The sequence below is a fragment of the Anguilla rostrata genome, chromosome 3, assembly GCF_018555375.3.
Source record: "Anguilla rostrata isolate EN2019 chromosome 3, ASM1855537v3, whole genome shotgun sequence".
Lineage (NCBI taxonomy): Eukaryota > Metazoa > Chordata > Actinopteri > Anguilliformes > Anguillidae > Anguilla > Anguilla rostrata.
Genome location: NC_057935.1, coordinates 72,959,361 through 72,975,413, shown reverse-complemented (window position 1 = coordinate 72,975,413; position 16,053 = coordinate 72,959,361). Strand labels below are relative to the sequence as shown.

The following is a 16,053-nucleotide window of genomic DNA, read 5'->3' as shown; positions in this document are numbered from 1 at the left end:
ACTGAAGTACGGGAACCGTTCCCCAGCCACCGGCACTCCTCACCCCACCCTGCTGTAACGGACAGAATCACACGACACCTGTGCACACCTGTGTCCCCACACACACACACACCTGTGTCCCACACACACACACACCTGTGTCCCACACACACACACCTGTGTCCCACACACACACACACACCTGTGTCCCACACACACACACACACCTGTGTCCCACACACACACACCTGTGTCCCACACACACACACCTGTGTCCCAGTGCTGTGTGTTACTGTACGGACAGGCAGCAGTTACCTGCACTGTAATGGTAAAGGTGTAGAGGCTGCCCTCACCTGTACTGTAATGTTCGGCTGATGACAGGTGTGAAGACTGAAGTTATCAGTCCTGTAATGTTATGGGAATGACGGATGCAGGTGAAGTTACCTGTACTGTACTGTAATGTTATGGGAATAATGGCTGCAGGTGAAGTTACCTGTACTGTAGTGTAATGTTATGGGAATAATGGCTGCAGGTGAAGTTACCTGTACTGCTCTATCCTGCTGGCCCAGAGGGACTCCTCTTGCTCTCCACTGCAGCTGTGGGAGAGAGAGATGCAGTTCTGTGTGCTGCTGTGAACACGCTGTATAACTCACAGGTAAGAGAGCCTCAAACTCACCTGTCTGTGAGCTCTGCCTCAAACTCACCTGTCTGTGAGCTCTGCCTCAAACTCACCTGTCTGTGAGCTGCACCTCAAACTCACCTGTCTGTGAGCTCAGCCTCAAACTCACCTGTCTCTGAGCTCCACCTCAGGTCCCTTTAAATGAGTGACAGTGTCTTCCTGCAGCACTGAGGATATGCTGTGTGTGTACAGGGAGGCCACATCCACTGAACACACACACAGACACACACACACACACACACGGTTATATTACACAGTTATATTAAAAACAAATATCCACAGATAAACAAAACGCACCCTAACACCCACACAGCACAGGGAACTTTAACTGTGTTAAAGAGCAAAGCATCACAGCTCACCTGTGCTCAGTCTCCTCTGCATGGTGTCAGCTGGGCTCTCAGAGTCTGGAAGAGACTGAACAAAGAGAAGCTCTGATTCCACACCCCTCACTCTCTGAGCCTGATTCCACACCACCCACACCTACTCTGAGCCTGATTACACACCACCCACAGCTACTCTGAGCCTGATTATACACCACCACACCTACCCTGAGCCTGATTACACATCACCCACACCTACTCTGAGCCTGATTACACACCACCCATAGCTACGCTGAGCCTAATTCCACACCACCCATAGCTACTCTGAGCTTGATTCTACACCACCCACACCTACTCTGAGCATGATTACACACCACCCACAGCTACTCTGAGCCTGATTACACACCACCCACAGCTACTCTGAGCCTGATTACACACCACCCACACCTACTCTGAGGCTGATTACACACCACCCACAGCTACTCTGAGCCTGATTCCACACCACCCACAGCTACTCTGAGCCTGATTCCACATCACCCATACCTACCCTGAGGCTGATTCTACAAGCTCTCTCACCAGGACCAGCTGCAGCAGGTCGGTGGCGTGGACTTTCTCCTCCTCTGTACGCGGCTCCTTCAGCTGCGCCTCCTCCCACAGGAGCTCCCTCTCCAGCAGGTGCTCCAGGTACTTCTGCGAGTGCATCAGCCGTGTGATAAAACAGCTGTATTACTGTGTGATAACACAGGGCTGTTTTACTGTGTATGTGTGTAATATAATAAAAATAGTAATAATGTGTGTAATAAACACAGTCAGGGTGTTGTAATGTAGCTACGCAGAATTGAGAGGACAGATCTGAAGTGGCTCACATGACCTGTTGACAGACTGGGCGTGTGCAGAGGCCATAAGGTCACATGACCACAGACTGTAATGGCGGTTTTTACAGACCTGTAGTCGCCTCTCCAGCCTGCTGCGTAGCCGGCTGCTGATTGGCTGGTACTGGATGAGCTGTCGAACCTCCAGCACCTCGGGGCAGGTGAGCAGGGGCGCAGGTGGGCGGGGTGCGGGCCGGTCCTTCAGGTAGAGGCCCCTCCCCAGGGTGGAGCCGAACGGGGGCCCCGGGGTTCTCCTCTGAAACCACAGAAGAAGAGCTGGAGATCGCCCGCCCCCCGTGGCTCTTAGCGCGCTAACGCTAAGGCTCAGAGCCAGGATGGAGCGCGACTGACTCCTCAGACTGATTAACTATCTCAGCAGGAACGCTTCCCCCCCCCGCCCCCCGTGTCGGACAGAGGCGGGGCATAACCGGACAGAGGCGGGGCATAACCGGAGCGTTTTGGCTCTGTTTGGGCTCACCTCTCTGGCGGGGAACGTGTCCCATCTCCTGGACCTGAGGTTGGTGGGAATGATGTCATCACTAGGTTTAGGGGTCAGCCAGCGAGACCAGACGTCTTTAGCACAGGGGCGCAGTACGGTGATACCCCATACTCCTGAGGAACAAGTCACAAGTAAACCCTGTGTAAGTATGATCACAGCCTAGTCCCTACATGTGAGGCTTCAGAAACTGTGTTAGAATATGGGAGGGGCTTCAGAGCCTGTGAGAGTGTGGGAGGGGCTTCAGAGCCTGTGTTTCAATGTGGGAGGGGCTGTGCAGCTTAGCTCGCTTACACACCTTGGAGCTCTGGGATTGGTTCCTTGAGCACGGCGACAGTGGGGTCAGAGTTCGCACTGCACAGGAAGTCCTCCACATCACTGTAGTGCAGCAGCTCTACGCCTGAGCCGTCCTCATGGACGACAAAGAACCTGCAAACACAACAATAACACTCCCAATTTACACCAAGCCCTCTAAAACTCCCAATGTACACCAAGCCCTCTAACACTCCCAATTTACACCAAGCCCTCTAAAACTCCCAATGTACACCAAGCCCTCTAACACTCCCAATTTACACCAACCAAGCACCTCAAATTTACACTGATCAAGTCAAATAATACACCAACCACAGAACACTTACCTGGGTGAGTGCTCTTTATATCTCACACAGGGGAACTTCAGCAGTTTTGCACTTTCTGAGTCGCCTTCGTCCTCCTCCTCATCTTCCTCACCCTCTTCCTCCTGCCTCTCTTCCTCAAAAAAATCTTCACGGCTAGAGACAACAGCCGAGGTTTCCCCATCCACCATCACCTGCACACAAACACACTCATTCACTCATTCATTCATTCATTCATTCATTCACTAAGCAGTTTCTTCATAATTTACCTGCCTCCTTTGCCATTGTTGCTAATTGGTGCAAACACTTTAAATTACCGGTTTTCTCATAACCTTATATTCCCCCCTCCCCCAATCAGCCTCCATCCAGCTGTAAGAGGGAAATTATACTGGGACCCAGAAAAGGCTGACATTCGAACGAGCCAGCATGCTGGGACGCAGCGTGTACTTCAAAGAACCCAGAGCCGTGTGCTAAAACAATAAGTTACTCGGATTTCCTCGGGATGAGCAAGCCGTTGGGTCTCAGGAATGTTGCCACCTGGGCACAACTAAGATAAGGGGAACTGGTCTCTTTGTTTATGGTTGTGGGGGTCATTAATGGTCATTAGGCCTCTGGCCAAATGGTGGGGTAACTGCGCAGTGGGCCCCTCTGCCATTAGACTTTTTATTTCTTTTCTGGATCTGGACTTTAAATCATCTGTTTATCCTATTTACAAACCCCAGAAAACCGTACAAACCATGCACATGTTTTCATTGTATTATTGTATTATGCATTATGTAATAATAACATGGATTGCATGTACAATGGTTAAACAAAAGGGTATTTTCATGACAACTGCACCATAATATTACATCCAATTGACATGTTTAGTATGGACATATTCAGGAAAATTATAGCTATTGAATGAAATATGTTTCATACCAAAGAGAAGTTAATAAAACATAGTTTCAATAACTCAGGAAAAAACTAACACAATGGAATGTCCTCTCTGGTAATCATCTCCTTTTCCCCATTTCCCCACCAATTGTTTTAACAACCGCCTCCAAATGGTGGGGGCCGGAATTCGAGATTTATGATTCGGCCAGGTTAATTTATGGTAATGCCTAGACCAAACGCGGGATTTGTCTTAAAAGGAAGGGAGACAAAGCAATCAAGGAAGATCGTAATCGACTTCCCACCGTGCACATACTAGGCTATGTGTTCTGTGTGTAGCTAAACAGGCTGGTAAGAACTCTTTTACTCTGCATTTCTGTTTTTAACCTTTATAATTGATTTTGGAAATTGAAGATAATAACCTACCTGCCTGTTCAATAAATTCTTATTTTTAACTTGCGTGGTCTTCATGACTCTAATCCATTTTATCTTCTTTTCAGCCGAAATTCCGTTTAAATACTCAGGGGGGCAGTTCGGACGGGGGCCTCCTGATCAGGGGTCTAGTACAGTAAAACGTCTTTAGTGGGGTCTTCAAGTTAGATAGGTGACCACGATCTGCCTGTTAAGGGATTGGTGGTATTGGTTCTGGTGTTTTGGCTTAAGAGAACCCATGGGCGTAATACGCCGGTTCTTGTCAAATTCGCCTGAAGGAGCCCGATAGATACGCACCGTCCTGGGCTCATAACTGTCGATGACCTATCCATGTAAGCCAGGCATGGAAGGCATGTATTATGGTGGTCAGCCTCCTACCCTCTGGATTCCTCGCCGAACTGAGATTTAACAATAATGCTAAACCCGGGAGCATATATTGAGGAATGATGGCACAAGATAGAGTCGAGTGTAACCACTCCCAAGTTCCACGTATAGTTAAACCCAAATTTTAAATTATCATATAAAATGGAGTCAGATTTAATACGAGGGTAAAACCTAGTAACTGTTACGCTTTCTTGCTGTGGTCATTGATATATTTGATGTGTTGTTCCGCGCATTTGTGAATATTCTGATGCTCCCATTGGAATATTGACAGTCCGGCGACAGATCGGATATATCTCTGATGACAGCATAGCCCCGTTTACGAACGGAGAGTAACCTGAATGCTACTGATCCGTTTTAGGCCAGTTTTAAGCGGGATATGAAGCAGCGCCTTCATATCTAACCCGTGGCAACGGAACCAGTGCATTCTTAATTATAATTGTGCCCTGTTCTTACGAACAGAGGAAAATAACTAACATCTCGGTTTTGAATCACACCAGCCAAGGGAGAACACGCGATACCTTCCCCTCCAGCTACAAACCCTCATTGGTCTAGCTGTGAGGTGTTTACAAGTGGTGACCCCGACGTGATATGGAGTATCTGGAGTGTTCCCTGAAGTTTCTGCTGGTGTTTTTCATCCCGGCGTGATACCCTTCACTGTGGGTATCTCGCATTTTCTTCTCTGGTTTCCCGATCCTTGGTGTGGTGAGTGACAAAATCCTCTTGTATATTAGCCTGTGCTAGGGAGAGTTTTAGTCACTGCATAGGGGATCGACATATCCCAGACAGGCCTGGGACCGTAGAAACCAGGCATTTTCCATATTACTACCCTTTGGGGTATTCATGAACAGGGAAAGAGAGATGCTTAGGTTGGCATGTTTTTAGGAAATGTGTTGTGCTAATACGGCAAAATGCGTTTTAGGAAAAACTAGCCTATAGCAGTAGATGGTTACGTATGTGTAATGAAATGTAAACGTTTGTAGAAAGGAAGGGAGTTTTGATGCAAGGCTTACTACTGTTTCTGCGCAGAGGCGCAGAAAACCTTGCTCAAACTCAGGAGAAATGAGGCGCTGGTGAAAAGCCAGTGAATTTTGAAGGTGAACAGAATGGAGTATGAAAGATTAAAAAGCAATAGAAGGTGAACAGTGAGAAAGTTTATAGCTGCCAGTAAGCGTGTGCAATCACAGAATGCACACGCGAAGAAGTTTGAACTTTGCTAGGGGGCTAACCCAGGAAAAGTGGCAAGCTTCTTATTATATTTAAATTAAATAATATTAAAACACTGCTGAATGCTGAATCAGGTGCATAACCTCGGCTTCAAAGTTCCAGTCCTGAAAGCAGAGTCTGTGCTGATCCTTAAACCCAGGTATGGCCCTGCGGCAGTACGCGCGTCTCAAGACCTCTGACAGTGCAGACTGCAGCTGCACCAAGTTTTGAAACTGTCCGTATCTGTCCGGAGGAAACCATACTTTAAGTCTCAGAGATCGAGGCCGGTACCAGTGTAGTCACTGAACCTCTGAGTACCGTGCCCGATGTAATGTCACAGGACCGCTGAGTGCCACGGCAAATGCAAGTCTCCATCCCTCTGAAAGTGTAGCCGCAGGCTACAACAAGGGTGGCGACCGTCTGGAATTTGCCGCATGTGGGACTCATGTCTAAAGACCTCTGAAACTGGTGAAAAGGTATCAGGACACAGAACTTCTGCATTTCTGAGGTGCTGGAACCAAGGTCCTTGGCCTGTGTTATCTGTCTCAGTAAACAGTGGTGTACTATTAATTAAATAAATAGGTTAAGATTTATGAAACAGTTGAGATAAGCCAGTGTAGAAGGTAAAATTCCAACATGGCTTACAACCAACCAAAAAATAGACTTTGGCCTATTATAAATAAAATAATCAATAGCCTAGAGCTAAATTAAGTTATATAGGCATAGGTGTGCCACCATTCACCTTTCTTTAGAAAGCTCGCTTTCAAAAAAGTGTAGTGAATTCTGGTGTACCCTATTGTTTTCATCTGAGTTTTTGTTCTATGCGTCTTAGCGGCACAAGGAGGAAATCAGAGGATTTAAACTAATAATATTAACTAATAATATATTAATTATTAACGCATGCCTGTGCACGCCATTTAGAAACTGTTAGAATTCACTAACAGACTTATTTGGGTGCCAATTAAATTAGCTAAGGCATGTTAGATACTAGAGATCTAATGGTATTTTTGTGTGAATTTCACCATAGCACAAAATATACGTTAGGATCTTTAGCAAACCGGTGATAAGCCAGTCAAATGCCATAAATGAACATAAGGTCATCAAGCTTAAACTCAGCTAATAAGGGCCAGTATCATCTGTGCCTGCAAGGAGAATTATTTAAGGAAGAAATCTTCCAAACTACATATCTCAAATAAATAAATAAATAAATAAATAAGGAGAATAATCAATTACTCCTAAGTTTACATCAAGTTTGTCTTTTAACATTAAAATGTTGAAAGGGGTGTCATTTTTGGCAAGGACTGGCTTACTGGTCTCACTTTATTCTACTTTTCCACATTTTCTCTCCTTTAATCTCCTCCTTCTTTTTCATTTACTGTTCCTCCTCCTCCTTTCTCCCTTCTCCCCATCTGTCTGTCTTGTTCTGTTTCCCCCCCCTTCTCTGTCAGTTGTTGAATATTTAAGGAGCCGTAAACCTACACTCCCAAGACAGTGTCTGATTTTTTTTTGTTTTTTCATCTTTTTATTTTTTGTCAGTTGTGGTTTAACCCCCAAATTATGCAGATAGTAACCATACCTAGATTTTCTCTTCTTTGCACAACTACAGGCAAAGAGTTTCACACCTCATGGTTAGGGGGATTTGTAGGTCCTTTCTGGAAGAATATTTTAGAAATATGTGAAATTTTCTTAATATTTATGGAATTTCTGTTAATGTTAATGACAAGTTTCACATTCATTTTAAAATATATCTGTCACAGACTTCAGGATGCTACAACCCCCGAACACTACTTGTCTTACATGTCTTAAATTGTGCTTTTTGTGTTTTTCTTTATTTTTGTACTGTATGTTTATTATAATGGTTCTTTATTTTTATACTATCATTTTCAATACCCATCCATACAAAATGTATTGAGTTTTGTCTCCTTTCTTTTTAATTTCCCAAATCCAGTTTATCCAAAATTACAAAGGATATTACCATGAGAAGGACAAAAAACATATTTACCACAAAATGCAGTTGTCATGAAAACTCCGAACTACCTCATTCATATATACCATGTCTCACAAACCTTTTTCCCCATAATCCCACCAAGTTTATTAAGGTTCAACCTCCGCACAGCCCCGTGGATGTCAACCTTAAGTACAGCTTCTCCAAGACTTTGCTTCGATAGATTCAATCGAGAGGACACCTCCTGGTACAAAGTTCCTACGTCACTGTCAGCTGTCTTGTGAGTTTTCCTGTGCTTAAGAACACGGCGGGCCCCGACTGATGGAATGGACTTAGTGCAACAGGTCATCTGAGGCACAAAAGTTCCCATCTTCACTCCAACATCTGATCCGTTCCATACCATACACACCTCAACCCACACAACCCTTGATATCAGCCTTCCCAGTTATTCCCACCATCAGCCCTACGACCCTGGACCTCCGGCACCAACCATTTGGGAAAGTGTCCATGACCCCTTGGGAGGACGTTTTGAAGTGTCCCCCATTGGGCCAGAGGGGGGAGCTGTAAGAGGGAAATTATACTGGGACCCAGAAAAGGCTGACATTCGAACGAGCCAGCATGCTGGGACGCAGCGTGTACTTCAAAGAACCCAGAGCCGTGTGCTAAAACAATAAGTTACTCGGATTTCCTCGGGATGAGCAAGCCGTTGGGTCTCAGGAATGTTGCCACCTGGGCACAACTAAGATAAGGGGAACTGGTCTCTTTGTTTATGGTTGTGGGGGTCATTAAGGGTCATCAGGCCTCTGGCCAAATGGTGGGGTAACTGCGCAGTGGGCCCCTCTGCCATTAGACTTTTTATTTCTTTTCTGGATCTGGACTTTAAATCATCTGTTTATCCTATTTACAAACCCCAGAAAACCGTACAAACCATGCACATGTTTTCATTGTATTATTGTATTATGCATTGTGTAATAATAACATGGATTGCATGTACAATGGTTAAACAAAAGGGTATTTTCATGACAACTGCACCATAATATTACATCCACTTGACATGTTTAGTATGGACATATTCAGGAAAATTATAGCTATTGAATGAAATATGTTTCATACCAAAGAGAAGTTAATAAAACATAGTTTCAATAACTCAGGAAAAAACTAACACAATGGAATGTCCTCTCTGGTAATCATCTCCTTTTCCCCATTTCCCCACCAATTGTTTTAACAACCGCCTCCAAATGGTGGGGGCCGGAATTCGAGATTTATGATTCGGCCAGGTTAATTTATGGTAATGCCTAGACCAAACGCGGGATTTGTCTTAAAAGGAAGGGAGACAAAGCAATCAAGGAAGATCGTAATCGACTTCCCACCGTGCACATACTAGGCTATGTGTTCTGTGTGTAGCTAAACAGGCTGGTAAGAACTCTTTTACTCTGCATTTCTGTTTTTAACCTTATAATTGATTTTGGAAATTGAAGATAATAACCTACCTGCCTGTTCAATAAATTCTTATTTTTAACTTGCGTGGTCTTCATGACTCTAATCCATTTTATCTTCTTTTCAGCCGAAATTCCGTTTAAATACTCAGGGGGGCAGTTCGGACGGGGGCCTCCTGATCAGGGGTCTAGTACAGTAAAACGTCTTTAGTGGGGTCTTCAAGTTAGATAGGTGACCACGATCTGCCTGTTAAGGGATTGGTGGTATTGGTTCTGGTGTTTTGGCTTAAGAGAACCCATGGGCGTAATACGCCGGTTCTTGTCAAATTCGCCTGAAGGAGCCCGATAGATACGCACCGTCCTGGGCTCATAACTGTCGATGACCTATCCATGTAAGCCAGGCATGGAAGGCATGTATTATGGTGGTCAGCCTCCTACCCTCTGGATTCCTCGCCGAACTGAGATTTAACAATAATGCTAAACCCGGGAGCATATATTGAGGAATGATGGCACAAGATAGAGTCGAGTGTAACCACTCCCAAGTTCCACGTATAGTTAAACCCAAATTTTAAATTATCATATAAAATGGAGTCAGATTTAATACGAGGGTAAAACCTAGTAACTGTTACGCTTTCTTGCTGTGGTCATTGATATATTTGATGTGTTGTTCCGCGCATTTGTGAATATTCTGATGCTCCCATTGGAATATTGACAGTCCGGCGACAGATCGGATATATCTCTGATGACAGTATAGCCCCGTTTACGAACGGAGAGTAACCTGAATGCTACTGATCCGTTTTAGGCCAGTTTTAAGCGGGATATGAAGCAGCGCCTTCATATCTAACCCGTGGCAACGGAACCAGTGCATTCTTAATTATAATTGTGCCCTGTTCTTACGAACAGAGGAAAATAACTAACATCTCGGTTTTGAATCACACCAGCCAAGGGAGAACACGCGATACCTTCCCCTCCAGCTACAAACCCTCATTGGTCTAGCTGTGAGGTGTTTACACAGTTTCACGGTGCTGAGACTGACAGCAGGCTTTGCGGTGCGTGGAGATATTTCATTCCTCTTCTCTTTATGAGCATTAGTCAGGTGGGTGTGTGTAGGAGTCTCACACAGGTAGATGTGCACACCTGGAACAGGTTCCCTTCAGGGTCCAGGGCCTCACAGATGACCGCGGCGGTGTGCCTCATAGTGTAGCAGCCAGGCTGCAGTTCTGCTTTTTGGCCAGCAGGGGTCTGTGCTGAGCTGTGGCCTGGGTGGGAGGTGTATGTAGCCGTGCCGTCCTCATCGATACAGAGCAGCCCCCCCGCTGAGGGAAACACCTGCAGGACAGGTGCACACCTGCTTACTGACCACACCACTGCTCCACACTGCTGCTCTTACTGCTGCTCTGACCGCTGCTCCACACTGCTGCTCTTACTGCTGTTCCAGCCACTGCTCCACACTGCTGCTCACCTGATAGGATCCATTGGGATGAGCAGTGATGACCGTTTCTTCTCCAAACTCAGCCGAACAGGCTCCCTCCTCACAGCTCATCATCACGGTAACAAACCCCTCGCACTCCACCTTCACCAACTTCTGTTTCCTGGTCACGGTGACAACTTCCTCTCCTGTTGCCAGAGAGACACTGTCAACAGTGAAATCCTTTCTGCTTGTCTCCAGGTGATCAGTGTGATGTACCTGTGTGATCTTACCTGTCTCCAGGTGATCAGTGTGATGTACCTGTGTGATCTTACCTGTCTCCAGGTGATCTGCGGACAGGGGGACCTCCGTCTCCCGGTAAAAGGTGGTGATTCTGGTGCCATCAGCGTGCTCCACAGTGAGACTCCCGCCCTCCTCCAGCACCAGGAGCACCCTGTCCTCCCTGGTGATCAGTACCTGTGCAGGTGAGACACACAGGTACTGCTGAGATGTGTTATATCACCACCCATCACAGGTGAGAAACAGGTATTTAGATTCTCAGTTAGAGAGCAGTAGATGTGAATGGAGCAGCAGTATATATACTGTCTCTAAGTATATTATTGTCATTATGAATGTCATTAGAATCAAAATCGTCCAGTGGTTAATGAATACTCTTAAGCCTCCATTCAGACGAAAGCCTGCATTCCTGTAGTGACACACCCTTATTAATAAGGCGTTATGCACTCCTCCGGCCTCTAGGTGGCAGTACTCACTGTTCCAGTCATGGGGTCCGTGGCTTTGCAGGCCATGAGGGGCGGGGTTTGGACGGCTCTGTTTCCTGTGGTTGCCACACGGAGTCCAGAGGGCGCGGTGGTGACCCAGGTGCGATCACATGACCGAGTAGCTCCACCCTGCTCGGGCCCATCCTGTTTGGCCCCGCCCTGGTTAGCCGTGCGGTCTGAGTCGCTGAGTTCCACCCCCTCCAGCTTCACTGTTGCCGTGGCAGCCATGCTGGGCTTGGAGCTCAACTTCCCTGAGGGAGGAACCACCTGAGTGTCCACTTCATATTCATATTAAAATTCATATTGCATGCCTGCAACCACATGCTAACAGGAATGCCACAATAAAACAATGGCCTATGTCAGGACACAGATGCAGTGTTACGATTAAAAGAACCTCCCGCTCTACAAACACACCCCCCTCAGGGCAGGACTGACTCAGAGCTGAACTACTGCAGTCCCTGCTATGCTATGCTATGCTCCCCGCTACCCTGCGCTCACACTACCCATGAAGTACGAGCCGTTCTGAGACTCTTCCAGTTACGATTTTGAGCAGTCCCAGACGCCCTGATATTTTCATGCATGTTTGACATTATTGGGACAGAATGTCGTAGTGTGAGCACTGCAGGAGCAGTGGTGAAAATGCCTATGAGCCAATGAGAGCGCGAGGGGAACCAGGAAGAGACAGGCTCTGCCCCGCCCCTCTGTGGTGACCCTGCCCCCTGTATGCAGACCACACCCCCTGTATGCAGACCCCGCCCCCTGTATGCAGACCCCACCCCCTGTGTGCAGACCCCACCCCCTGTATGCAGACCCCGCCCCCTGTATGCAGACCCCGCCTCCTGTATGCAGACCCCGCCCCCTGTATGCAGACCCCGCCTCCTGTATTCAGACCCCGCCCCCTGTATGCAGACCCTGCACCCTGTATGCAGACCACTCCCGTCCTTCACCAGCCAGAGGAGCCGGAGCCCCAGAAGTTCTCCTTCTCCCCACTCTGCATCTTACCCTTCTTCTCCGCTGGCTCTCTGATCTCTGACCTCTGACCCTTCACCTCCTCTTCCTGGGCTGGGGGGTCAGGGGGTGGCTTACCAACAGGTCCAGTGTCAGGGCTGCTACTGACTGTGCCATCTGCAAAGAGTACCTGTGGGGGGGGAGGGGGAACAGGGGGGGTTACCAGGACTTTCTTCATGGGGTGGGCGGGGGGGGGGGGTCACAGACTCAGTAGGGGGGGGCACATTATCACCAACAGTTATATTAGCCAATGATAACGGACACGCCCCCGTGGGGGGAGATACTGCAGAGAACGTGTTACAAGGTACGGTTAGCTGTGATTGGTAAAGCAGCTGTGAATGGGACAGTGGATGTGAATGGGACAGTAGGGCAGATGTGAATGGGACTGTGGATGTGAGCGGTGTATATTACCTGAGTGGAGCTGTCCCTCAGGTATTTGATGACGGTGCCCTGGCTGGTGATGAGTCTGGAGTGCTCCAGGGACAGAGTGAGATCCCCCCCCAGGCCCCCGCTCTGCCTGAGAGCGGGGAAACTCTGCCTCACCATCACCCCCTGGGGCCCCCCCTCCACACCTGCAACCAGGAGCCAGCCCTCACACAATGCTTACATAACCCTCACATAACCCTCACACAACCCTCCCACAACACTCACACCACGCTCAGACAATGCTCAAACAACGCTCAGACAACACTCACACAACGCTCTCAGAACGCTACACTCAATCAGCAATGCTGTAACAACTCAATCTGATACAACACAGTTGGGCTGAATAAAGCTCAGAGCAGCACTGAGATGCAGTAATCTGGAGCTCTATTGGCTGAGAGGGGCTCAGAGTAGCAGTGAGATGCAGTAATCCGGGGCTCTATTGGCTGAGAGGGGCTCAGAGTAGCAGTGAGATTCAGCTCTATTGGCTGACTCACCTGCCGCTTGCGCACTGAGGAACTGCACCAGCAGGCCATGGGGGGTGCACGTGTTCAGGCACCGGAGGGGGGGCTGCTCTGGGAATGTTCCAGAACTCTCCAGCAGCGCAGGCTTCTCTTTACCCCCCTCCACCCCCCAAAAAACACACAAGCAGTTTAGGTGAAGTCAGAGATCATAGCCACTCTCACCATACTGTATCAACCAATCAAGAGGCACCTGTGCTTTACCTGAGTGTATTGTGGGGTCCCCTGCGTCTCTCTCTCTCTCGCAGCTTCTCTCTCTGTCGGGACAAGGGGTGGGGTGCTCCCCTTGGTGCGGGTCCCTTTGGAGGGGGATTTGAGGCGTTTCCCAGAGGGGGAGCGGGAGGTGGCGCTGGAGGGGACGGGGGAGGGGGTGGGGGGTGGGCGGATGTCCAGCACAGAGGCCAGAGTGGGGTCCTTCTCCTCTGCAGCAGAAACGCCAGCTTCATGTCAGATTACCACCACACACAGACACACAGGACACTACAGCTGGCCAACATGCACATATCATTAAACAACCCTCATTACTAAATTAAGGATGTGAAGACTGTGACTAGGACTTAGATTTAAGGTGTGTGATGTTACGTGATTTGAGAGATGAGATGTTCATTTTGTGATGTTAGGATGTTTAGATTACTAGGGATGTGATATCTGGATGTGAGGGTGGTCAGGGATGTGATATCTGGATGTGAAGATGTAATGTTGGATGTAATCTGGATGTAATATTTGAATGCGAGGTCAGATATGTAATATTAGGATGTGAAGGCAGTTAGGGATGTGATATTTGGATGTGAAGGCAGTCAGGGATGTGATATTTGGATGTGAAGGCAGTTAGGGATGTGATATTTGGATGTGAAGGCAGTCAGGGATGTGATATTTGGATGTGAAGGCAGTCAGGGATGTGACCTGCAGTCTCTCCTGAGGGGCCGTGGTAGCTGTAGGAGAGGCGGATCCCGTTTTCCAGCTGAGCTGAGAAGGAGCCAAATTTACTCACAGGCCTCTTATCCTGCTCCGCTCCTGAGAAAAGACACGACAGCTAAGGACACTCAAAACCCCACCATGCATCACAACACAGAGAAAAACAATCTGCTTTCAGTTAATTAATCCTAACACGAATCCATCAAAAGACACACAAAAAATAAACAGAAACGTGGCTGTTTTTAATCTGTAAATCTGAGCAGGTTAAACAGCGAATGGGAGAGAAGAAACACCTCCTTCCACAGCGACGATGTCATCGTCCTCCCCTCCGCCGTACCTCCTGGGCTCAGTGACGTGGATGAAGAACTGGTGCCTGTCCTTCGTCACACACACCTTCACCATCGTAGAGCCTGAAAACCCGGCGTGTGGACAGGTAACATTCTGAGCAAAGGGGTGTGGCTTAATCAGGGTGATTGACACACCAAACCTGGGTCACTCTGGCAGATCCCAGATCATTTTAAGTGAAAAACGTTACTAACCATAATCATAAGAATACTTTCATTCCCCATACTGATGCAAACAGATGTTTGTTTCGAAATTGTCAGTAATCAGAAGTTAAAGCTGAATTTCACATAATATATCTGACCCATGTATACTGAGCACAGTTACCACTGCAGCTGCACAACACAGAGCAGCTTTACATGACATTTACTTTACTTTTACTACTAACTTACTTTTACACTAACTTTCACCCTGACAAAGTATGTGAGAGAGAGAGAAGGAGAGATAGAGAGGAGTGTGTGTGTGCGTGTGTGTGTGTGTGTGTGTGTGTGTGCATGCGTGTATGTATGTGTGTGTATGTGTGTGTGTGCATGTGTGTGTGTGTGTGCACGCTTGCGTTTACCCTGGATAAACTGTGTGCTCTCCACTCTAATGCATCCTCCATCGGAGGGGAAGAGAGACTGGGCGGAGCCCCACACCTGGATCAGGTCCCCCCCCATGGAGTAACCGGTGAAGCCCTGCAGGTGGAGCAGAGCGGGGGCTGTCACACTGCGGGGATGTTAACGTTGCCGTTGCATTGTGGGAATGCTGTGTGTAGAGTGCCTTACTCTGGGCTCCTCCACGGGCAGCTGTGGTTCAGTCCTCCCGTCCTCAGGGGGCGCTGCAGGCTCAGGGGTTTTCTGCGCTTCCTGCTTCTTCCTCCGGTTGGCAGAGGGGGTCTTCTTGCTCGCCCTGGAGGACGGGGAGCGGTCGCCTCCCTTAGATCCCGATTTCCTCTCCTTCTCTTTCTTGGCTTTCTTTGCGAGCTCTTCCTCTCTCTGTCGATCCTGCTCCATTTTCCAGGCCTTGGAGAGCACAGCAGAACCATGGAAGCAACAATACTGACATTAAAAACACAACATCACAATTAGTGTTTTTATCAGAAAACGTGTTTTTATCAAATAAAAACTCAGCATGCTGTTGTTGCCAGAGGTGATGAGTGAGGTGTGTTTGTACTCCCTGAGTCGTTTGTACAGGCAGTGTTTGAGTGTGCTTTAGTGTGGAGTATCTTCACCTTTAGAGAGTCCTGTCGGATGTGCAGCTCCGGGGCTGGCTCCTCTGGGCAGGGAGACTTTACAGGCGAGGCTGCAGCTGGGAAAGAGAGGGCGGGAGGGAGAGAGAGAGAGAGAGAAGGACAGAGGGAGAGAGAAAGAGAGACAGAGAGAGATTTAATGCCCTTAGTACACAGCTCTAAGGTGGAGGTGTATCTCATTGGAATGGGA

At 47.9% G+C, this 16,053-nt stretch overlaps 1 protein-coding gene across 2 annotated transcripts in view; it reads right to left on the bottom strand.

Annotated features, from left to right (window-relative positions):
• Window positions 1-471: 471 nt before the first annotated feature.
• The window catches only part of spag17 (sperm associated antigen 17), a 28,169-nt gene continuing 12,587 nt past the window's right edge, over window positions 472-16,053 (bottom strand). The window contains exons 19-39 of one of the 2 annotated variants that reach the window (XM_064329750.1): window positions 15,846-15,916; window positions 15,400-15,636; window positions 15,195-15,309; window positions 14,584-14,700; window positions 14,279-14,389; window positions 13,580-13,797; window positions 13,352-13,478; window positions 12,843-13,003; window positions 12,426-12,561; window positions 11,415-11,674; window positions 10,977-11,118; window positions 10,696-10,850; window positions 10,371-10,562; window positions 2,985-3,154; window positions 2,645-2,775; window positions 2,329-2,462; window positions 1,924-2,106; window positions 1,555-1,668; window positions 1,018-1,072; window positions 768-864; window positions 472-575 (exon numbers count right to left, since the gene is read on the bottom strand). In XM_064329750.1, the coding sequence (XP_064185820.1) occupies window positions 518-575; window positions 768-864; window positions 1,018-1,072; window positions 1,555-1,668; window positions 1,924-2,106; window positions 2,329-2,462; window positions 2,645-2,775; window positions 2,985-3,154; window positions 10,371-10,562; window positions 10,696-10,850; window positions 10,977-11,118; window positions 11,415-11,674; window positions 12,426-12,561; window positions 12,843-13,003; window positions 13,352-13,478; window positions 13,580-13,797; window positions 14,279-14,389; window positions 14,584-14,700; window positions 15,195-15,309; window positions 15,400-15,636; window positions 15,846-15,916 (2,984 nt within the window). In that variant the 3' untranslated portion in view covers window positions 472-517. Of the gene's footprint in view, window positions 576-767; window positions 865-1,017; window positions 1,073-1,554; window positions 1,669-1,923; window positions 2,107-2,328; window positions 2,463-2,644; window positions 2,776-2,984; window positions 3,155-10,370; window positions 10,563-10,695; window positions 10,851-10,976; window positions 11,119-11,414; window positions 11,675-12,425; window positions 12,562-12,842; window positions 13,004-13,351; window positions 13,479-13,579; window positions 13,798-14,278; window positions 14,390-14,583; window positions 14,701-15,194; window positions 15,310-15,399; window positions 15,637-15,845; window positions 15,923-16,053 lie in introns of both variants that reach the window. The other variant, XM_064329748.1, reaches the window with a different exon arrangement.